General features: G+C 46.1%; 1 protein-coding gene across 1 annotated transcript in view; it reads right to left on the bottom strand.

Moving 5' to 3' along the window:
* Positions 1-13,173, bottom strand: part of KCNQ3 (potassium voltage-gated channel subfamily Q member 3) — a 306,459-nt gene extending 293,286 nt beyond the window's left edge. The window contains exon 1 of the mRNA XM_012785418.2: positions 12,701-13,173. Coding sequence (XP_012640872.1) covers positions 12,701-13,083 — 383 coding nt within the window. The 5' untranslated portion in view covers positions 13,084-13,173. The remainder of the gene's footprint in view (positions 1-12,700) is intronic.
* Positions 13,174-24,688: the final 11,515 nt, after the last annotated feature.

Here is a 24,688-nt window from a genome sequence, read left to right as displayed (position 1 = left end):
TTCCCTCATTTGGATTTACTCATTTCTTCCGGTTGGCATTTTCTGAGCACCTAGTTTGTTTACAGCTAGAATCCCAGGGGCCTTGATTAAGCAACATAACCATCATCATCATCTTAGCAGATATTTACAGCTCTCACTTTGTGCCCTGTACTCTTCTGTGTTTTATCTTCTCAACTTATGCAACCCTCATGACCACATTCTGAAGTGGATACTCTTAATATCCCCATTTTATAGTTGAGGAAACTGAGATCCAGAGAAGTGAAGTAACTGGCCGGAGATCACACCGCTGGGGTTCGGACTCCCCGCAGTGTGGCTACAGACCCCCAGCTCCAACACACCCTTGACACCTGAAACATAAGCCTGGTTTTCATCCACATCCTCCCTGCCCCACATCCACGCCGCGGTGGCCAGGCTCCTGGAACAGCAGGTTCTGCAGCCTGGAGAGGAGAGGAGAGGGTCTGCGTCTGGCACTGCTCCAGGACCAAGTGCGCTGCTTCTGCCATTTCCAAAGTCAGCACTTCCCACTGCTATTTTTTTTCCAGGTGGAAGCAACAAGGTCCCCAGCTTAATTTATTTCATACAGTGACACTAATTAATGTTCCACATACTAGAGCTTAGGGACTGTGGGCTCTGTGTGTGTGTGTGTGTGTGTGTGTGTGTGTGTGTGTGTGTGTGTGTGTGCGCCGTGTATGTGTATGTATGTACATAGGCCGTGGTTTGTAACTTTTATTTTCCCCAACTTTTGCAATGATATATGTGGGTATTTTACCTGAGCCAAACTGTTTATATTTCAAAAAAGCAGTTTTGGCTTTCCTAAAGCCCTAAAACACCACAATCCTCCAGCCTCCTCCATATATGTTTTTGCTTTGACTCATCGCTGACAGTGTGAACTCTAGGAATCTGAGACCAGAGGCCTTAGCCAGAGTCATGGCCTTATAGGACAAGAAGTGGTACAGATTACAGAGGCTAGTGGTTCTCAAACAGGGTGCCATCACCCCAGTTGGAACCTCTGCAGCCTTGGGGTGTGGTTTATGACCAACGGGGAGCTCTAATAGCATCTGTAAGCAGGGGTCCAGGATGCTGAACATCCTGCAAAGTGTGTGATATTCCTGCCCAAGGAGGAATAGTCCCACTCATAATGCTAATTAGCTTCTCTGCCACTGAGAAACCCTAAAAAGTGTCCAACCACCCAGTATGTCAGGGAAGAGAGAAAGGCACAGAAACAGCAGAGTTTGTTGTCCAAGGTCACTCAGCAATTCCACAGGTAAGAAAAGTCATACCCCTCCAGCTACATCTCCTGTTTCATGCTCTCACCACTGAGCTACCCCACCCACTCCACTCCCACATACAGAGCCCTGGCTGCGGCTGCTGGGAAATGGTCCCTCTTTAGTCCCCTACTGCACATTCCCACCTCCAAGGCTTTGCCAGTGACTCCCTTCTGCCTTCAGCCCGAACCCCGACCCCGACACATTCCACCCTTCCCTGCCTAGACCACCGGCTGGCTCCTCGAGGGAGCCTGCCAGAGCTGTGTCTCAGAACCACCCGCGGCTGTCCACCTGTGTGTGCTTTGCCCTCCAGCCTGTGTGCCAGACTGCCACTGTGCGACGGCTGTTCATCAGCACCACCGCCACCATCGACAGTGTCATGCCAGCTGCTCAACAGCTGTTATGCCGCCCATGGTGACAGCGATCTGCTGGGGCGGGTCCTATCATCCCATTTTAGTGATGAAAAATTTGAGGCTTAGGGAGGTTACCCAACATTTCCTTTAGCAGTCCAGAATTGTGAGGGGGAGTGCTAATTACTTCCCCAGGAAAACAGCACTTGGTCAAAAGGCAGAAATCATAGCACCAAAGTTCACAACCAAGATCCCACCATTTTCTCAACAAAAGATGTGTTCGCAAGAAGATTTTTCAAGAAACGTTGAGATTTCTTCCTGAATTCCTCTTTTGTGCCATGACTTCAACACCTTATTTGGTTGGGAAGAAATTTCACGGAAACATCATAATCCTTTAAGCTTGATGTAGCAATCGGAATATCTATTTTAATCTTGTTTTGAAAATGCTAATGTTTCTCACATTATAAATTAGTAGGATTCTTCATTCTTTGAAAGTATCACAAAAGCCACTCAGAATTACAAAGTCAGTGAGACCGAAGTTGTCCATGCTTATTTAAAATAACACTCCTGCTCTATTTGATGAGAATTACTAACATGTGAACATACCATACTATCAACAAAGAGCTCCTTTCCTCAAAGGCTAACACAGGCAGTGGCCAGCTTTCCCCGTGCTTTTGAGAACTCTGCATTCCTGGCACGCAGTAAGAGCTTGGAAAGGTTAGCTATCATTAGATACCAGGCACTGAGTCCACATATTTACAAATACTTTTGATTCAGATTACTTTTCCTGAATGACTATCGTAAATGAAAAATTAATAAGGGGGGAAAAAACACTAGCCAATTACCACGACCCTCAGGCCTCAAGACTTCCTTGATTTAAGAACCACTGAGAAAACAGAGCCACATTCATGAATCTTAAGTCACAATATTTTCTTCAATGAAGAAGAAAGAATGTGTCGCAGTTGCCATTGGCACCCCTCTCATACCTCCTTAGGACTCCAGCCCCTGACAAAGGTACCCTAAACACCATGTGTCTTGTCTATGGGATTTCCCTGCCCCTGGGAATGGCCCTTATTAGCCAGCGATGGCTGGAGTTCAAGGACCATTCTGGGCTGTTCAACAATGTATTCCAGGGTTCCCGGGAAGACTGAGCCTCAGCTGCCCCTCACAGTAACCTCCTTGATAATGCAGTCTTAGAGTCGTCTTACTCTTTTTCCTATTTCCCCCACTTTCCCCAACTTTACTTATTCTTCCTATTTTTAATTCAAATCACTTCCTAAATCATGCATTCTCAATAAGGATGCTGTGGCCTCCAAGGAGGCAAAATTGGTTCTTGGGGGCTAGGGGAGAGTGAAAATAAATCTTACTCTTTTTGTAGATCAAGCCCAGACGTACATACAGTTCACTGAAGACATACACAGCATACCTGTGGCGCTATTTTTTGGCTGAGGGCAATTAGAGGGAAAAAAGTCTAAAATGACTCCTTAAAGGGGAAATAACGAAAACAAGACAGAGCAACTCAAGCACTTGTGCTGAGCTCCTTGCCTCATGGTCAGATTCTGGGGAACAGAAACTAAGATATGCTGACCGCACTCAGATGTCATCTAACTCTTCAAAAACCTGGAAGGCAAGGAATATTAGCTCCATTTTTCAGACGAGAAAACAGAGTCTATTATAATAAAAGTAAGATGACTTTTGGGAGACTATAGAGCAAATCAGCAGAAGACTCAAGGCGAGAACTTGAGTTTCCCGCTGCCTGGGCCAGTGTTCCCCGGGCTCTCAGCCACACCTCAGGAGAACCATCCAAAGTGCCGAGCCCACAGGTACAGAGAAATAACACTATAAATAAATGCCAGTGACTGTTACGAATAAAAATAAACCAGGTCTCCATGAATGGAACAAACGATAGTGCTGCCCCACAGGTAACTGTATAAACAACCCAGTGGATAAAAACATTAATGTGATGGTTTTGAATGTCCCAACTCAATGTTGAGCTCAGTGGAGATCAGAGACTATTTTATAGGACTCGGTAGAGGACTGGATTGGAGGAGGGAAGGGTAGAGAAAGAGGGATTCAGCTCTGGGATTTAGACAGAAAGAGAGGCCCTCCTCAGCCAGGGGCCAACAGGAGCCCGTGTAAGGATGCCCAATCCGTCAGCCTGCACCTGCATTTACTCCTTCTATTCATTCATAAATAAACAACCCGCAAGAATCAAGAAGAAAGTGTGGCCCTAGGCAATAACTCATCTTACCCTTGAAAGAAAACACTGTGAACAGATATCCCCTGCCTTTCTGAGATAAAGTGAAAGTCTTCGCCAAGCAAATCTATACTCTGGACAGGATTTGACTCAGATGCTAGGACAGCTGTGAACCCAGAGGAAACAGGCCGTAGGTAAGACGGCTCCATTGGTACAGAGTTGCTGGAGACCCGCGAGGGGAGGCCGCTGTGGCTGAACAGACACTGGCCTTGGAAGAAGACCTGAGCTGAGTCCTCCCCTGGTCAGCAGTGTGACCTCAGGCAAGTTTCTAACGGCCCTGGGCCTCAGCCCCCTCTTCTCTGAGGCCCCTCCAGTCCCGACAGCCACTGATTTTTCTAAGCTGCCAAAGCCTCTCTCCATGCTGGGCCCATAAGTTCCATAACCTGCTAAGTGACTGTCTGCTGATTAGTGCGATTGGACTTGCTGATTATTAAGGACTGCTGGTTTTGTATTTCAGACTAGCATCACCAGGGGAAGAAACATCCATAACTGATTTATGTGGAGTGAGACAAAGCGGAAGCCGGGATTTCAGGAGCGGGCAAGAGAAGGGAGATGAAGAGTCTGATAGCACTAAGCGACTCTCCATTAGGACAGGTGGCCTGGGCTAGAGGAGCTTATTCTCCTAGTCCGGTACCTTCAAGTCCTGTTGGATAAGATTTCACACCTTCCCCCCAAAAAAGACATCATCAAGGCAGAAATAAACACAAACTACCGTGACAAGTTTACAAAGAACCTAAGGGGTCAATGGCAAAGAAGCGCTACGCGTAGCCTGCCTAGCCCTCCAGCACTGGCTTACAAACACCTGGTTGGGTAATTTGTAAGCAGGCACCTGCTCTAACTGCTATAGTCACTAACACACATAAAGCAGGTTACCCTGACCTTGAACAGATGGTAGTGTTGCCCAGGAGGTGATATGATAGGCTATGAAGCAACTAGTTATTCTTAATATTCCGGTTTTCTAAGCCTCAACTCACCTGTTACACTCTTGTAGAGTCTGGATGATTTCATATGACTTTTAAAAAGGAGTGGATGGAGAGGAAGAAAAGGGATACCCAGCCCTGAGTTCCTGGGCATGGAGAGAGGCCCAGCTCAGGGGGAAGCCAGCCAGAGCCCACGTACCAGAAAATCCATAAGCCAACTACATAAGTACTCATTCTTATTTAGTCATAAACTCCATGCAAGAGGCAATCTTGCTCCTGAGTTATAACCCAATTTGTTCTCTAAAGAAAACATTTCAAACAAACTCCTCTATCCCTTCTGTGACAAAATGAAAAGTCCCATTCAATAAGGTTACAATTTGGATAGGATTTCATGTGCATCCCATGACATCTGAAAAACCAGATGTGGCCTGAAAACTTTGTATTGACTTCAATCTTGTCATCTCCAAACCTTAACAGGTTTGGAGAAGAATTCTCTTCATTCTTCCAAAAGGTGATTACCTTAAAAAGCTGATATCCCTGTAGACATAGGTGCTAAGTTATATGGTTTATAGTTTCCCGATAAAAATATGCAGTGATGATCAGGTGATGCAGCACAGACAGAAATGTGGCAAATCCATACATGGACAAATGGGAAAACCCAATATAGACAGGGTCCCAGATGTGGGACCTGCCAGATCCTTCTACAGCTGAAAGAAAATGTTACCTCAGAACGCTGCCCTCTCAAAGCTCTCCCTCACACATAGTTTCATAGGATTCCTACACCAATCCTATGCAGCAGTGGGTACTGCAATGCCCATTTTGCAGACTGTGTAGTAAGTGGGTGTCAAAATCAACAGGTAATGCAGTTCTCCTGAAAGCTCATTCGATGTCCTTCTGACAAACCCACAGCTGTCTTGGCCCACCCAAAACCAGAACCACAGAGCACAGCATCTAAAATGGGTTTTCATGCCATCCACACTTGAAGACCTTTCCCTTGCTTCTCTTGATATTGCCTCAATTGTTAAAAGAATAAACAAAGCTTGCCTGCATTCTGTTGAAACCCCAGAAAAAAAGAGAGCTTGGACCTTGACCTTCAAGAAATATCATAGGGTCATACTTGATTTGATTTGTGAAACTTTTAAGCACTTATGGAATTTAAAAAAATGAATACAAACTTGAAAGAGGGAACTTCCAAATGATGCAAGAATAATTTAGCATTGAATTGAATTTAGCATTCTGTTCTCCAAATAGGAAAAAATGACTAGGTATCCATTGGACAAACAGTAGATCCCTTCATCTCATCCGTAGCTGCTTAAACCTTCCTTGCAGAAGTCTCCCTCAATAGAAAGGGTTAACAATGCCTTCCCTTTTCCTGCTCTCCTGAGGTCCTTCATTTACATTCTATTATTGCATTTGCTAAACTCTTTTAGTTTAGTTGTTTCAAGTCTCCCTCTTCATAGGGAAAGAACTCTGGCTCATTCCCCCTAACAGCCTGGTCCAAAGCTTTGCCCTTTGGGGGAATGCAGCCTGTGCAGACTTGAAATGAGGGAGCTGCACCTCCTATGTGTTTGTCATTTTCTGGACAAAGTCCAAGATTGAGAGAGGCTTGGAGACTGGTCTATATGTAGAATCCACGAATCCAAGAAAGCCCATTCAGCCCAGCCAACAGTTCTCAGGCCTGGCTTCATATTTGAATCACCTGAAAACAACACCTGTCATTAGTATTCATGTGTGTGCTTTTTGTGTTTGTGTTTGTCTAGTCTTCTTCTTTTGTAAGTATTTTTATGTTTTTATTTTTAATACATTTTAAAAGGTTAAGAGAGTAATATGATACATATATTCTCTTTACCTGGATTCACCAGTTGTTAATAAATAGTCTTGTTACATTTGCTTCTTTCTCTCTCTTTGTTGGAGTGTGCATTGTTCTCTCTCTCTCTCTCTCTCTTTCTCTCTCCCCTCTGTCTCTCATATTCCCTGCATATATGCTGAATCATTTGAAAGTTGCAGATATCATGACTTGTCACCACTAACTACTGCACCATGCATCTCTTTAAAAAATAGAACATCCACCCACATAACCACAATGCAATTATCACACTCAAGAGATCCATTCTGATATAATAATATTATCTAATATCAAGTCCATGTTCAAATTTTCTTAACTACTCGTATAATATCCCTTATTATTATTTACTTTTTCAATCCAGAATCCAATCAAGCGTCAAGCATTGCATTTTGTTGTCATGTCTCTATAGCCTTTAACCGAGACAGTTCCCTTCATCTTCTTTTGTCTGTTTGTTTGTTCATGACATGGACCCTTTGGAAGAGACCATGCAAGGTATCTTGCAGGGTGACCCACAATTTGAATTTTTCTGTTATTTCTTCATGATTAAATTCAAGCATTTTAGGCACTCTTGCAGGTATGTTGCATATTTCCATTGAATCACATCAGGAGTGCGGGGTTAGTATGTCTCATCATACACAAGTTTGATAACTTTGGTTGAGGTGGAGTCTGCCGGATTTCTCTCCTAAAGTGCCCTTTCACCTGGGTGATTCATATGATGTCAAAGTTTGAGAGATCTTGCAATGCAAAGTGTAGCCCAGCAGCACCCATTCCCCTAGGAACTTGTCAGAAATGCAGCTACGACGCTCCTGACCCAGGAAGGCAGAGTTCCAGTTCCCCCAGTTCCCCTTCAACTGATATGACCATGACACAGGGAAGGAGGCACAACATGGTGGTGAAGACTCCTGTGGGATCCCAGCTCTGCCACGTCAGTAGCTTCAACAGCCTGGGCAAATCACATAACTTCTCAGAACCTCTTATTTCATTTGTAAAAGAGAGACTGCTCATGCCAGCGCTGATGGCCACTTGATGTGAGCCCTTTCCACAAGCAGTGAAATACTGTGCACTCATGGGAAAAGTCCCAGCATAGGATTTCACTACCGCCTAGACGTCATGGGGCTGTGGTTGTCAACTCCTTACTCGGCTTCTTCATTCTACCTGAGTGGCTTGAAAATAAAAAAATAAAAAAAAAAAGAAGAAAACCAAAAGGAAGACAGGGAGTTCAGAAAATGAAGAGAAGAGTAAAATGAAAGTAGTAACAAGGGAATGCTCACAGGTTTTAGGAGGGTTGCAAAACGGCAGCAGATGAGCAATGATCAAGAGTGGGAATAAAATAGAGAAAATGTTTATTAGGTGCCTACAATGACATCTCTAGGTGTTTTAAATTTCACAACAACCCTGGAAGGTAGGCATTATTATCTTCAGATTATAAATAAGAAGACTGAAGTTCAGGAAGGTTGAACAGATTACTCTGGGTCACACAGAAGGAAAGAGCAGAGTTGGATTCAACCCAGATCTGCCCCCAAAGACCATGCTCTTACCACTGAATAAAGGAGGATAACTTCTCAAAATCCTTGCTTCTCAAAAATGAGAGGAAATTGACAATACTGAGGGAGGAAATGCAAAGAGGGAGATTAGTGGGATGGAAAAAGGTGAGGATTGATTGAGAATGGGTTAAGACAACCAACATGGAGTAGAAGCTATGAATGAATAAGACAAGTGGGAACAGAAAGGAAGAGAGTGGGCTAAACAAACAGAGTTGGAGAAATGGAAGAGCTGAGAGAGCTGAACCCAGACTATCTAGAAAAGAAAATGGATGTCCCTTAAGTAACAGATTACAGGTTGTAGGACTGGCTGAGATACTGCTGAAGGGATTCCTTCAGCTCTGGCAGGGAAGATGACCAGATGACCAAATCTGAGATTTCTGCTAAGATTAATGATGTTGTCAGCAGAGTATATGTTCCTTCGGGCAGAGATTGTTTTGTTTTGTTTGCTGCTACATCCCTAATATCTAGAAGAGTGCCTGGCACAGAGAAGGCACTCAAGAAATATCTATTGCCTAAGTAATATTAATAACACATATAACTATTACGGAGCATTTTTTCTATGCAAGGTACTTTTAGCTTCACAAGAGCCTATAATTTACTGCTAACATTTTTCAGATGAAAAAACGGAAGCTCAGAGATACAGCAACTTGCCCAAGACTTAAGATCTCGGCAAAGCAAGTTTGGGAACGCAAATTTCTCTTACTCCAAATTTGAGAAGACTCCCCAATACTGACAGGGCGAGTGAGTGTTCCGTGTCTGTTCTCCACCACGGGGACCGTGGCCCTCCTAGTCAATATACTAAGTCCACCAGCCGGGACCTTTACATTTCAGAGCAGCTGCTGGGTCCTTGCGTCTCACCACCCAGTCTTGCCTGCCAGATGTCCCTAGAGCCAGCCTGCCTCATTGCAATCAGTGGGGATTTCTTGTGATCATTTCCCCTTGGTTTGTCAACAGGAGGGTGATTGATCATACCCAGCTGGCTGTGGCGAGATGGTCAGGGCAGCGGGATGCCTGCACAGTGCCAAGTCAGATGAATGCCAAGATGAAGTCAGCATCTCTCCACTAACAAACTAGGAAGGAGGAGACCCTGGACAGCCTCAGGACAGTCACAGTGTCAGGTATGTATAACTTTTAAAGAGATCGCCTATTTAGAATCTACTAATAAGTACTGCATGCCTGATGCTGGGCTAATTGCATTCATATACACTATTTTCTTTGAGCCTAAAAACTACCCTGTGACAGGGTAGTATTAATATACCCAACTTACAAGTCATCCCCAACTTGGTTTGTGCAAAATCACAGAGACTTAAGGCTTAACTCCAGATGTGAACTCCAAGTCTAGTATATTTTCCATAAAATCAGAATTTCTTTCAGCCATAACAACAACAAAAAAGCAGAGAACTGATCAGCCTCACTGGAGTTAAAGCATAGTCTCCCATCTTTGCCTCCCCTGATAGCCCATTTCTGGACTTCCAAGAACTAGACTTATAATTACAATCTTGTAATGCTGACTTTGGCTACTTATTATTGCTATGATAACAGTAAAGTTATCACAGCAAAGTCTGATTAACCAGAACCTTGAGAGAATTCTTTAAAGAATCCATTCAGCAAATGCTTCCTTAGTGCCTACCTCAGGCTCTGCAGCCTGCCAGGGAGAGAGAAGGCTAAAAAAGGACAGCACAGCCTCTGTTCTCGAGTAGCTTTCAGCTCAATGGGGTAGACAGGCAAATAGATCAACCCAATGCAAGCTGCAAAATGCTATGGCTGGTGAAACTGCAGAAGAGGGACAACTCTACCTCAGCCTGGAGGGTCAGGGAAAGGCTTCCTAGAGGAGGTGACACTGGAGCTTGGCCAAGGCGAAGGTGAATGGCCAGGAAAAAGCAGAGGATAGACATTGAAGGCAAAGGGAGCAGGGTAGGGGTTTGATTGATTTCCACATTTATTGTATTCCATCTTTAGAAAAAAGAAAAAGATTATCTCATGTCATGGATCTCATTCATTAAGTAAAAGAAAAAACAAAAAGCATGTACTAGATTATAAACTCATGGTTAGCGCATTTTCCTGGTTCCCTCGTTCCACTATCCACCACCCAGAACAGGATAACGGATACTTAGAAGCATGAATTTCAATGCCTTGCAAAATCCTGATTCATCAATGAAAGGTTCAGTTATGTTCACTTGACTGGTCTTCCTTCTAAGCTTGTGAAAGGCTGCACGATGCATGCACTAAGCGTGCTTCAGTAATAGCAGCTCAATCCCAATCCAGTGTGGGTTTTCCTGTACAACTCCAAACTAATCAGAATATGCAATCCCACTGCCACCCAAGGTCATCCCACATTTCCCTAACACTGTGGTTCCCTGGGTTCTGACCAGCCCATGAACTTGATTCCAAACTCCCATTTCTAGCCATTTGCCAGTCGAGAGCTAGGAAGAGGCTGAGGCATTACTAAGGGCCCTGCATTACCAATGGGGAAAGGGGCAGTGACACTTCGCTAAGACCCAGTGACACTTAGTGAAATACCCAATGTCCCACAATTATTGGCAGAGGGTCAGAACTGGGATCTGGGCTCAGAAATAAAGCTGCCCCACTGCATTCAAATATAAGCTCCAGAAAGGTTAGCTGTGTGACTGTGGACAAGTGATTTTTCTCTCTTGAAATTCTGATATCTTCAACTATAAAATGGAGATAATAATTCCCACTTCATCGGATCATGTGAATTAACCAAAATATGTATGTTTTGCATGTGAATGCATGAGAGTGCCTGGCTACATATCTGACTCTTCCTTCTCACAAACTCTTAAATTTTCCTGGGTCCTGGGAAGCTGAGGCTACAGGCTTTGGTATTAGCAAAGCTGCTTCCAGGTGATGGAATAATTCCAGAGAAGGATAAAATCGAGGCTTGGTCAATAACAGGCCTTAGCTATCCCTTCCCCAGAGTGAGCAAGGCAGGGCCGTGGGGGCTGGCTGGGAAGGGCGAACAGAGAAGGAGGAGGGCGCCCACATGTGTGCAGGTCAGTCAATACATCCTGAACACCATGACGTGCGAGAGGACGTGTGAGTCTGTGTCACGTTTGTGTGCACTCAAGTAACTCATCCAGCCTTTTTTTTTTCACTATCACATATTCCAGTATTCACTGACTTCCATTTAACTAAACACACTACTAGAAACAGAGAGATCAATGGATTTTTAAATCCTTTTTACCACCTAAAAAGAGCAAATGAAAGAGAAACAACTGCTAAGTCCTCTCTCCAGCCAGATCCCCACCAGCACCTGCAAATACACATACACACAGACACCAAAACCCGCGTTCCTGGCAGGAGGCCCCTCCCCTCAACCCACCTCTCCTCCTGGTTCCTCAGTTTCGGGGAAGGCACCCTCGCTTTGTAACCTCTGTCAAGAAACCTGTTGCTGAGTAAGAGGGCCCGTGCGGACTCCCCCACCTGGTGGCTGGATCTGGAAAAGCGTTTGCAACCGATGAAGACTGGCAGGTAGTGTGCAACTAACTCTGAGGCCGGAGCCCTTCCCACTGTATCAGTTATGCGTCAGCTGGAGAATACAGAGGAAAATCCACCGCTAAAGGCACATGAAGACCAGGGTCGGGGGAGGAGGGAGTCACGGCCAATTCCCTAACAAAACCTGGTAGCAGTACAGCCCTGCCAGCCCCCGACGGGTGTGTGTTGACAGCCCAGAGGGTGAGGAGCTGCACTACCGTCCTCTCCCCTTCTTCAAATACGGGTGGATCTCCCATACCCAGTGTCAGTGGCAGAAGGAGCTCCATCGTCCCTCTGGCCATGCATTTATCCCGACTAGCAAGGAGACTCTTTCTAGGGGAGCAATGCCCCAGGCCAGGCCCCTCGCATCCCTGGTGCCCTGCCCCCCCCCAAACACGAGAAGGGGCTGCAGTGGAGGCTGAGGGCATAGGAGAAACCAAATCATGGAGATGTTTCAGCCCAAATAATCCCGCCCCCCGCCAACCTCCGGGTTCTGGTAAGTCCCAGCCCCTCAGTTTAGGCTTAGACACACACACACACACACACACACACACTCCCTATGGGTGGTGCGCACCACTTCCATCCCCAACTCCAGGATGTATTATCTAAACTCAGTAGCGATCCCAAGAGAAGGGATCCACCCCAAACAGAAACGCAGCACTCATGGGTGGACCTGCTTTATCCTGGTCAACCCCCACCATTAATTGGAAAAACCACATAATCCTTTCAAGCTTCGATATCAACACCTCAAGAAGGTACCATAAATGCGCACCCGCGCGCGCACACACATCAATCCCATCTCCAGATTAGCTCGGAAACCACGTTTGATTCTCAAGCTCCGGAGTCTGACCCCCGGAGAGCGGCTCGTAGACACACAACAGACAAACACGCACTGAGGGCAGGCTGGGCGCCAGTTCAGCGAGACAGCACCGTCTAAAGCCCCGGGGACTTCCTCAGCTCCAGCCCGGTCCCCGCACCCCAACACGCGCCGCCGCCGAGGGGCGCCCCGAGCGGCCGGGTACTCACACCAGCGCGTGGTAGAGCAGCGCCCAGCCCCGCGGTCTCTCGAGGGCGTCGTAGATCAAAGTTTGGATGCGCCGGTACTTGGCGTTGTTCCTCTTGACAGGGCGGCTCAGCGGGGTCTTGGCCAGGAGCCCGATGCCCTGCGGGGTCCTTCGCAGCCCCTCGTCGCGGCCGCCGCCCTCCAGCAGCAGGGTCCCGTCTTTGTCGGCTCCAGCCCCGAGCGCCAAGGTGACTTGCTCCACGTCGCCAGGCGCCAGCCCCACTTTCCGCTCCTCATCGCCGGCCGCTGCCACGTCCCCCCCGGCCGGGTTAGCGGCCCCGCCGCCTCCGCCGCCCCCGTCGCCGCCGCCGCCAGCCGCCCCCGCCCTGCGCGCCTTGAGCCCCATCTGCCTCGCCCCCGCCGGCCGCTTCGCCTTCTCCGCTGCTTCTCGGGGAAGAAGGGGCGCTCCGGGTGCGTGGACGAGGCGGCGGCGGCGGCTGCAAGCCCGGGAACTCCAATGCCATGATCCGCGCGCCCCTCCCCACCCACCCCCTTCCCAAATGCAGGCAAAGGAGAGCCCCCCGGGGGGCAGGGAAGGCCAGGCGGGGGGTCAGGAGGTCACATCCCGAGCGGGTCAGACGCGGGACCCTGCGGGGCGCGGGCCGGGGGCTGCGAGGAGCCCGCGAGGGCGCGCGAGGCTGGCGCGGAGGCGCTAGGGCGCGCGGCGGCGGGAGCCTGGCACCGGCGCTCCGAGGCGGCGGCGGCGGCGGCGGCACCCGGGCCGGCGAGCCCGAGACAGCATCGCAGTTTATTTACAAGCCCAGTGCCAGCCGCCCTCCCGCCCGCCACACGCGCCGCCGCCGCCGCCTCCTCCTCCCTCCTCCGCGCTCCCACCCGCGCCCCTCCCCGCCCGCTCCAGCCTCAGCCCCGCAGCGGCAGCAGCGAGCGCGCCGCGGCCCGAGCGCACGTCGCCTTCGCCCTCCCTCCTTCGCCGGGGTGGGGCCCCATTGTCACGCCCCGTCGCGGCGGGAGGCCCTGGCGGCGCCCCGCCTCTTCCCGCCGCCCCCAACCCCTGCGTGCTGGAGGGACCCCGGATTGCCCGGGCCGCCACCCCCGTCGCAGCCGGGCCGTGCGCTCTTGGCTGCCGCGCGGGGCTCCCGGCGCTCCCGTGGGCGTTGGGGCTTCCCTCAGGCGGGGCCAGCAGGGGAAAAGAGGGGAGGGCAGCGCTCCTGGGGGGGTTGTTTCCCTCCCGCATTCGCCCTATGGTTGCAGCTTTACGTTTTCTCCTCGCCCCTTACCCCTGCTTCTTGGCTTCGGAGGTAAAACCAAGTTGCTGGTTGGCCAAGGCCGAACGCACCCCACCGCTCTGTGGTAGCAAGGCTCATGACTCCTTGCTCGCTTTGGTTGGGGGTTCATGGTGGGTACTGCTGCCCTCACCTCCCCCGTCCTTGAATTGCACCTCAGAGAGCTTGGGGGACAGAGGGCTGAAGAAACAGAATCAGAATTCTCAATTCTTGCTTACTTCCTAACTCAGACTCTAGGCGAGCTATTCCCTCTCTCGCCTGGATTCAATCACTAAAGCCCCAGGAGTGAGCTTCCTTGGTAAAGGGCTGTGTTCTCCATCGAGGGGGCATGAGGTCTCTGCAATCCCAAAACTTACAACCGTTTTAGTGAGAGGTAGAAGACCGGGAAAAGGCGAACTTGAACAGTATAGTTTCCTATGTTGGTGAATAGCTTGTGGGAACATACTAGAGTGCTGTGCTAGAGTGTTTGGGGGAGCTTTTTTAAACCGGCTGGTCCTGGAAGGCCTCACTGTGGATGTGACAGTTTGAGGTGAAACCCGAATGACAAGTCGCATGCAACTGTGTAAATGTCCAGAACAGCAAGTGCGGAGGTGAAGAATGGCTTGAGCTTAATGAAAGTAGAGGAGGATGGGGCCACAGTTCAGTAGGCGGGGGCCAGATCTCATAAACCATGGCAGGGACGAGGAGTGTCCTGCACTTGCACCATCACGCCACAAACTTTTGCTGTCCTATGGGTCCTGGTACCTCCTCCCTCCCGTTCCCCTCATGTCTGCTGGGTGGGGCAAGGGGAGGGGCTGTGACTCAAGGCCCAGGACCTATTCCTAGAGTATAAGCAAAGGGAAATCAGAGGCCTGCAAGAATGCCAGCTCTGGATTTGCCAGGAGGAGTTGGCCAACAAGAACAAAGGAGAGAAGAGAAGGGAAGAGAAAAGAAGAAAAGCAGAAGGGAGGAGAGAAGGAAGTGGGAATATATGGGGTGAGGAAGGGGAAGGGGTCAGAGGAGGACCACCTATATAGAAGGACAGTCAGAGGGGAGAATCTCAGAAGTCCTGGAACCAAGAAGAGGGGCATTTCCAGAAGGAAGTTAAACTATAATGCTGGGATCAAACAGTGTGGTATTGGCACAAAAATAAACTGCTTGATGCAACAGAATAGTTTGTCCAGAAACTGACTCTAGTATGAGAATCAATTAAGTAGGAGGAGTCACCACAGCAAACTGATGGAGAAAGTGTGCATTGGCCAATGGGCTGTGGGATGGGGTTTGTGAGGGTTACACGAGTTAGCACAAGGAAATGTGACCTGCACAGTGCTCCCGGCACAGTGCTCCCTACACAGTAGGACCCTGTATGTGTTTATGAATAGATTAGTGCTCAGCAGTGATTTGGAGCAAAGTAAATAACTGGTTAGTCAGGGAAAACTCTGGAAAGGAGAAAAAGCCCAAGGAAATGGAATTGCTTGGGTTAGACAACCTCCAAGTGGGAGCTGGGCACCCCACTTGCTAGCCTTGCCTTCCACAGAACAACAAACACATACATATTCCTTCTGTCCCAGTCCCGTCCCAGCTACCCAGGAAAGAGACCTCCCCTTTTCTAAAGCTGCTCTTCCCAGCCAATCCCTTTCTGTTCTATTTATTCATACCATATATCACTGCCAAAAATTATCACATGCACATTTTATTTACGTATTTACTGTTATTTTACCAAACAAAAGCAGGGACTAAGCATCCTGCCCCTGAAGCCTATAAGGATACCTATCATATAGAGGCTCTCAATACTTATTTACAGTATGAATAAATGACGAGTAAGTGAATGAAGCATGTAATGCTCCTAGCACAATGCCTGGCACACAATTAAGCATTCAGTGTATGCTTGTGTATAAGATTTTTGTTTCATTCTGTTTTCTTTTAGCATCGTGAAAGTCTTTATTCTTAGGACATCTAAATATTCCTTGCAACTTAAGAAACATGGTGACCAAAACATAGTGACAGCACTTAGCATAGCAAGCCTCACTGGATAAACATAAAAGAGGATGTGCCAAGGGCCACATAGAAAGAAGAAATGAGATTTTATTACAGTGCAATTAATCAAAAGTTCAGATTCGCAAAATGATAGTTGGATCCTCAGTTACGTGAGGAGACTTCTATTTCAATGGGAGCTGCAGACTGTCAAATATTAATGTTTTAAGATAAAGTATAGGGCCTATTTTCATGCCTCCCATCCAGGATGAGGTAAAGTCAATATCAAATTCATAACTCAGATCCAATTAAATCCAATGATAGGGAAACTGCCAGGTAGTTGAGTCTGGGAAATTGATTTGTTGCAATGGTTTTATAATCCAATGGAGAGTGGTGTTTAGATTTCTAATAGAGGCTTTGGAAATGTCACGAAAAATGGGGCGTGCACCGGGTATCACTTAAGGGACTATGTAATCACAGCACTGCATAGCACAGGTTCCAGCTAAAGGAAATCATGGGATATCTATATATCTCATGGGAAGGAAACTTCTCTGAGCTCTGAAGTCCCAGAAAGCCTCTGGTGCCAGCAGAACATGGCACTAGGGCAGAAAGTTAGTGACAGAATATCAGCAAGGAGCAGGCTGGGGGCTGTAGTGCAAACAACACGGCACTCTCCTCCCAACTCTGAGTCCCAGCTCAGAGTGTAACATTGAAAACCCAACCACTTGCTAATCCTCAAGTTTGCCACTGCTTCCCTCCCTCCATACCTTTACTTTTTGTTTGTTTGTTTTTGTTGTTTGTTTATTTATTTAGTCTTTTCTCTTTAGCTGGTCTTTATCTCAGTGTACAGATGAATTGTACAGATGAGCTCTTTCTCCCTTGCAGGTGAGATGCTTCCTGGGCATGAGGAAAAAGAGAGACAAGAGGGCTTTCTCTGAGCCCCTTTCTGCCTCTATAAATCCTCCTTTCCTGGGTTGTAAACCTCTAGCGATGAGATAATATTCTGCTGGTGGTTATTATAACTGCCATGAGCAGGACAGAGTCTCAAGTTCACAGGCATATGCTAATGGTAGTCCTGCCTGCCCTCTCATTCTGTTCCCAAAACACATTAAGTAACTGTTTTAGACCATTTTAAAACTCACTTTTGTTATTTTTGCACAAGAAATGCAAAGTAGTTGTAGAGAAATGATGAAATGTAAATCAGCCCAAGGCAATGATAATAATTTGTCATCTTGTTGCCCAGAAATACCCTTTGTGAATATTCTGGCGGTGACAGGACTGCAGCGTGTCTGACCTGCAAACGACAGAGACAAATGCTGAGCCCCCAGTGTGGCACTTTCCCTGAGGGATCAGCCAGCCACCTGGTGGCAAGTCGATTAACATTGGACTTTCCAATCACGGGTTGGGGCGGCCCTGTGCCCTCGCTGGAACAGACCCATATCCTGAACACAAAATCATGATGCTTCTACCAACACCACCATCCATGCACTTAGCAATGCCTTCTTTACCATCAAAGAATTCCACATAAAATTGCTTTTCATCAAATAATGTGTCCCCAAAATGCTCGCTCTGGACCTGAATATAAGTCTACCTCCAGGAGGAGCCAGTGAGACAGATCTTTCTTTGCACCCTTTGCTTGTTTGGAGTCAGGGCAAGCAAGGATGTTGAGTCTAGTAACGCCCGAGGCCAAAAGGAATACGTTTGGAAAGAAAGGATCCCAAGACTCTCCCATATGCACTTTTCATTCTTGAAAATCCAACTTTAGCAGATCCGCAGATTTGCTGTCCTCTTCCCTTCATCCACATCTTGCTTTTGTCTTCCCTTTTCCTGGACTTCATTCCACTCTAAGTTAGGGCAGAGGAGGGGACAAGCCTGCCTGAGAATAAGAGGCAAAAGGACATCCTTGCCCATGTGACTAAGCGGAGGAGGGCACCATAAGCTATGGTGTTTAGATAGATCCTCCTGGCTCTGTGACTTTGAGCTTAGTGACCTCAGACAAGTTGCTGGACTCCCATCTAGCCTCAGTTTCCTCATCCACACAATGGGACAGTGTTTCCTACCCTCCCTGCCTCAGAATTGGTCTGAGTACCATTCCCATGGGATCCACGTTGAGATAGAACTTTGCTGCCGGTAATGTGCAGTGCACATTTACTGTATTACTTGAAGGCGTCTGGATACGGATTCATGGAAGGCAGCTCAAGTCAGGAGTGATGCAGCATGAATGAGCTTCGAGCCAAATGGCACTCACCTTCACTCCAGATGGCAATGGTTAAAGGACTTAAGTTAGATTGTTCTCAGTTGAAAGAAGTGTTTCTTTCCTTGTTTCACCTTTGCAGTTTTTGCATTAACCTTTAAATTAATTTTGCATGTTCCTTAATGTCACTTTTGTCTTTCATTTTTAATAATTATGTTGGGTAAAATCTTTAATTCATCCATTTAATGAATTCCTTCATTCATCCTTCTATTGAGCATTCACTGATTGCCTGTTTTATGTATTGCTCTCCATCTATGGGAAACAGAAGGGGGAAAAGATAATTAAGTAATTAATTCTATATTTAGTTGCAAAGATGAGATTAGAAAATGCAAAACAATTTATTCATCTCTCTATGGTCATTGCTTTCAATGACCTGGCTCATGATAGATGCTTATTATCATCATCATAACATTTACTGAGTGCTTACTGAATACCTACCTGGCACTGGGCTGAGTGCTTTGTATAGACTATCTCATTTAGTCCTCTCAACAAAGTTGTAAGATAGGCATTGTGGTTATATTACTGTCCATATTAACTGGGATGAAAATGATGCTTAGAGGTGTTAAGTTCCCTGCCCAACTTTACATGGTTAAGAAGTGATAGCCCACGATTCAAGCTCAGATTACCTAACTCTAGAGTCTACGTTTTTGACCATTACATTATTTTTCTTACTGAGAATGCTGTGCCAGGTGGAAGGTTTGGCATAGGCAAAGGCTTGGAGGCAAGACAGAGCGTGGGGTTTCCAGGGCAAGTGACTGAGATGGCTGCAGGCAAGCACGAATGGAGCAGGGGACCACAGAGGCAGGCCTGTGCATGGGCCACCAGGCTTAGGAACTTGGGGGCCATGGGCTGCTTTAGGCAGAGACCATGTGATCCCGGGTAGTAGCAGAAAGGGCTTTCTGAAAACTCTGCGGAGGACAGGTTGAAAGTGAGGGAAACCAATTCAATGAGAGCAATTATGACGCAGAATCCTGCAGAGAGAGGTTGGGGGCCAGGAGGAAAGTGATGGCAGATCCTAGAGCGCAGGGGCTGGCTTCGGGAGCTGTTTAGAAAGGAGTGTCACCAAGAATTGGTACCTGCAAAAAGGCAGGGCTGGGTCATGGGTCACTTGACATTTTAGAGGCAGAAACAACCCCCTCCTCCACTGACCCAGCCTTTCACCCTCCTGACCACAGGCTCCCTGCTAACCCGAGCATCCCTCTTCTGGCTCCAGTAATTGGCCCCCTGGGCAGTCTGTTCTCTCCACCAAATGAAACTCCTTTTCTTTGGGCCCTGATTATTTGTCCAGGCCATTTACATATTCCAATTATCCACTGCCATTTGTCCACTAATGAGCCCATGTCCCTGTGTTCAAGAGCATCTGACGTGGCGTTTGCTTGTGCAAGAGGGCTGAAGGCGGCAGGCAAAGATGCTATTCTCAGTGTCTTTAGACAAAGAGCACCGGGGCCATGTTCTCGCCTCCCTTTACTCCTGTCGGACGGACTCTCTAGACAGTAGAGTTTTGTGCCTCCTGACCCTTCCCCACAGATGCCACAATGCTCCGTTTACCTTGGTGACAAGAAGAAAAGCACCATGCCAACTGGAAAAGGACTCCGTGCTCTGCCTGTGATCATAAAGGGCCAGTGGGTCCCTTAGTCAGTCACAGGTGCAGATCCTAATAAAGCCAAGGCCTTCTTAATTTCTCAGAATTCTTTGCAGAGGGGAAGCTGCCATTTGGGTGCTAAGTAACTGGACAGGGGATTGTGGGTAGCTACGTGATGATGCTGAATAGGGAGACTCAGGCTTTGAGGCAGCCTGCTCCAAGTAGAAATGCTGCCCCTGAAAAATGCTCAGTCTTTGACCCTGAGTGGGTTAAATAACCAGTCTCAGCCTCACCTGTAAAGTAGGAATGATAACAATGACCTTGAAGGATGTGTCAGGATTAAGGGAGTTAACATCCATCAAACATTAGCATGTAGAGGCATTTAATACATATTAATTGCTGTAATATGAATAGTAATGTTAATTATTACTATTACATCCAAATTAGAAGAGAACTTTTAGGTAGCAAGCCCAAAGCTGCTCTACCTTTTATAACAGTGACCCACATTTTAAATCACAACCCAGTCTACATAACACAATATACAGCCCAGTCCACATAATATTAATAACTGAAATGATATTTTCTATTCCATATTTTATAAAATGCTGATTGCTATCTATATTAGTTGGCTAGTGCTGCCGTGACAAAATATCACAGACTGGGTGGCTGAAACAACAGGAATTTATTTGCTCACAGTTCTAGAGGCTGAGAGCCCAAGATCAAGGTGTTGCTGGGTTAGTTTCTCCTAAGGGCTCTGTCCCTGGCTTGCAGATGGTGGGTGGCCTTCTCACTGTATCCTCACATGGTCTTTCCTCTGTGTACATGCAGCCTTGCTGTCTCTGTGTGTCCGAATTTCTTCTTATAAAGACAATAATCAGACTGGATTAGGGCTCACCCTAACAGCCTCATTTTGGCTCAGTTTCCTCCTGAAAAACCCTGTCTACAAATACAGTCATATTCTGAGGTCCCAGGAGTTAGGGCTTCATGTATAGATTTTGGGGAAGACGTATTTTCAGCCTATACCATGAACCCATTGAAGTGATTTCACATTCCACTGATGGGTTAGGAATTTGCCTACAAAATATGAATCCAGTTCAATCTTCAGCCAAGCCCTTTGGTTTCTGCTTGAATATCTCCAGCAAGTGGGGGCTCATTGCCTCCCAAGAAGTCCCACTGTGGAATAACTAATATATTTGCCACTTACTAAGTGTGTGTTCTGTGGCCAGGACCTGTGCTTAGTATCTTTCCTTCTTTGCCTTATTTAGTTGTTACAACTGTCCAAAGAAGTGGGTATAACACAAATATACATTCAAAAATGTATGCAGATAGCCCAGAGTCAGAGAACAATGAGCAGAGATTTAAACCAGATTTTTCTCAAAAGCCCAGAAGCTGGTACCCCATTATTAGAAATTTCTTCATGCTGAGATAAAATTTTCCTCAGACAATGCAAATATCACAAAAGATGCTAAAATTCAGGCTTTTGATAGAAGGCCAGTGAGTGCACAAGTTTTAGTGTTTGAAGATCTAGATTTTAATTCCAGCCTTGGAACTTTCTAAGTTGCCTTGAGGAAACTATGTCAGTTCTCTTATACTCCTCTGAAAAGTTTCCTCCTCTGAAAAGTGGAGCTATAAATAACATCCACCTCATGTGGTTGTGGTGAGGTTCAAAGCTAACTATAGAGACATGAAGTACTTACTACTAAATCACAGCTGGTTCCTTGGGCAACATTCTCATTGCTGTCTGACCCATTATTAATCTCTCTGAACTTCATTTTCTATTATTATCCTTGTGTTATATGTTATGATCACCATAATAATAACTTTCTCTGAAGACCACTGGAAGATGAGATGATGTGACCTATGTATGACAATGTATTTGTTAGAATTTAGTGTGTTTTCTTTTGATGCACCAAATGGATAAAGGGGATAAAAACAAGGAAAAGAATAAATTTTCTTCCTCAAAAGAAGAACAGCCAACTCTCTTTGGTATTGAGTTAGGGCTCCCTTTTAAACAGGTGTTAATTTTAAAATTATCTCAGACCTCCCCAAACAGGCTTCATGAATGGAAGTCCTGGCCAGGGTTTGCAGACTCCTTGACTGCAGGGACCAGGCAGGTAACTTAAAAGTCTTGCAGCTGATGTGAAGTGCTATGCACAGAATCTCCCACAAGAGGGAGCAACTCATAAATGGTAGCGGCAAGTATGATTGTGATGATGACAAGAAAAAGAGGACTAGGAAGAACAAAAAGAATTAAAAGAAAGAGGAAGAGACTCTTGGGCCCTCAATTCTGGAGAATCAGGGTCTCCCCAAGCTGTTCCCCCTCACCTAGGCCTCATAAAGGGCCACACCTTGACGACAGCCCTGTTCTAGGGGAGGATCCCGTACTATGATGTACTTCGCAGCCTGTCCCCACGCTTTCTCCATGCGTGATACCCCAAGTCGTTTTCAACCCAACCTGGAAATGCTCGTTCTCCCTCTCTGGTCATTTATCATACGGAGTGTTTCGTGTTCATTAATGGTAGCAAAAATAAATAAAACAACAAATTAAAATAATCCATTAAAATACCACACACCATTGATTGTCTGCATGTGCTATACTATATCTGTCTTCTTCTATTAATTTAAAATAGTTTCTTAAGTTATTCAAGTAAAATAAATGCTCAGGAGGAGTATTCGGTCATTTTGTGTCTGCCTCAAAGCATGTTCTGCAAACCCAAAGGGCTAGATGTACCCTGTTTAAGAGACATATTCCTCCACCGACTTTTAGGAGCCAGGACCCATTTAACAACACGCCAGGTGATAGTAAAATATATCCATGAAAGTTCTCCCACTGTTGGAAGATTATGTCATGAAACCATGCGCCAGAGTGAATTCACTTCCAAATGTAAACTTTGGCCAACCATATTTTCTTTCACTTTGGAAAAGGGTCAAATGGTCACAACAGATCTCTAAGTTTCTTGTTCCTGTAAGTGCACGTGGTGTGCTTCTGTCCAGACTTTTGGTGTCTCTTAGCTCAGGTTGAAATGGTCTTAAAATCAAGAGAATGATTACTGTCTAGCAAATATTCACTCCCTCCCTGTATAAAGGAGGACTCTACCTCCCTCTAATGATGGGTTTGTTCCCATAACTTGCTTTGGCCACTTCCAGGTGCCCGCTTCTCTGCAAGCCCTGACCCTCACTAGCAGGAGGGCATGACCCAGGAAGCTGCTGCCCGCTCTGTCCTGCGCCCCACAATGAGGCATGTCTACCTCACTGCCCTGCAAACTTGTGAGCAGAAGAAAAAAAATGCTTATGGGCTGGAAAGCTATTGAAATTGTCACCATTTTGTATATAAGGAAAAAATCAGAAATTGGCAAAAGAGATTATTTAGAGATCTTTCTGTGGAAAACCAAAACCCCTCCAACAATCATCTGATTCTCTAGGTATCTGCACCTTTTACTGACTTCCTACTGAGGATGTTATAGTGGTAAAAGTGAACTTGGGGAAGCCTGATAGCAATGCCAATGAATTTTGTCCAATCAAGATATAATTGATTTGTGTCCTATAAAAAAGATAACCCCAAATATTACATTTAATAACCTATTGAATATTAACCTATTTTGTATCTTTTAGCAAACTTACCTCAGCATTCCTGCTTGTCTATGTATCTTTCTGTTCTACAAAATCTCCTTTGAACTGGTCTTAACATATTACTGATTCCCTCTTTACTTGATGAGTCAAATGAAAATCATTGACATGTATTCATTTTATGTACACAGGGGAGTTATGTTTGTAACTTTTAAAATAAACCTTAGCATTTGTTGTGAAGCAGAGGCTAATACATGGAGATTCTAGTCTAATCTCAGTCATTGACTGAACAACTTGGGGAAGCTGCATGGCCTGTCTGTGCTTCTGTGTCCATATGTGCAAAGTTAGGGTTTGGGACAGATAGTTTCTTTATCCAGTCCTGAAGGTCTTGTGGGATCTGGAGGGAGTGTATCATAAACCCATTTTACAGATGGAGATGCTGAGAGTTTGAGAGTTTTAAAGATTTCCTCTGCCTTCCACATTAGTTTACTATCTGCTAAACTATGCACCAAAGAGGCCTCTGGCTGCACAAATGAAAACCTTTCATGAGCTAATAATACTCAGGTTCTCACTTAAAGAAAAGAGCAGAGTGTGTATGCAGTCTCACAGACTGAATTTGGATCTTGCTTCACTATTATAATTAATAGCTGTTTAACCTCAGGCAAATTGCTTAATATCTATAAGCTTCAGTTTCTTGATATATAATACGGGGATAAAAACGTGTACTTTATAATGTGGCTATAAAATGTCCAAAGAAATGCATACCACCCAATATAGTACCTGCCACCTAGCAGGAGTGCTATAAATGCCAGCTTGTCTTCCATCTCTTTCAGCAATGTCAGAAGAATACCTGCTTCAAAGTCAAACTGTCCCAAGTTCAAATTCTGGCTCTGCTACTTTCTAGCTGTGCCTTTGAGTAGGCTAGAAGACGCCCTGTGCCTTTGTTCTATCTTATGTACGATGGAGATACTAGTGCCACCTCTCAGTCCTATTCTGAAGGTTACACAGGACAACATCCAGGACTGCTGAACACAGGGGACCACCATGTCGGTGCTAACTCCATTGTCCTTGTCCTTAATTAATGATGAAAACCCTCAGGCAAACTTAAGGTCAGAGAGAGGACCCACAAGGATCTTTGCATGGAATTTTGAACAGAGGCTGCCTTAAAAGCTAGACTAACCTCAGCAGGGATTCAGATCAAGGACTATAGACTTGGGACAATTATGAGCTGAAAGGACAAGAACTACATGATAGAAGAGCTCCTGCTTAATCAAGAAATTGCGTGAACCCTAATTTCTAAAAATGTTAATGGGGAATGTTATGTATTTACATGCAATTCTGAAAGATTTAT

The sequence above is a fragment of the Microcebus murinus genome, chromosome 7, assembly GCF_040939455.1.
Source record: "Microcebus murinus isolate Inina chromosome 7, M.murinus_Inina_mat1.0, whole genome shotgun sequence".
NCBI lineage: Eukaryota > Metazoa > Chordata > Mammalia > Primates > Cheirogaleidae > Microcebus > Microcebus murinus.
The sequence above is the reverse complement of the archived record's forward strand: the minus strand, read 5'-3'. Positions and strand labels throughout refer to the sequence as shown.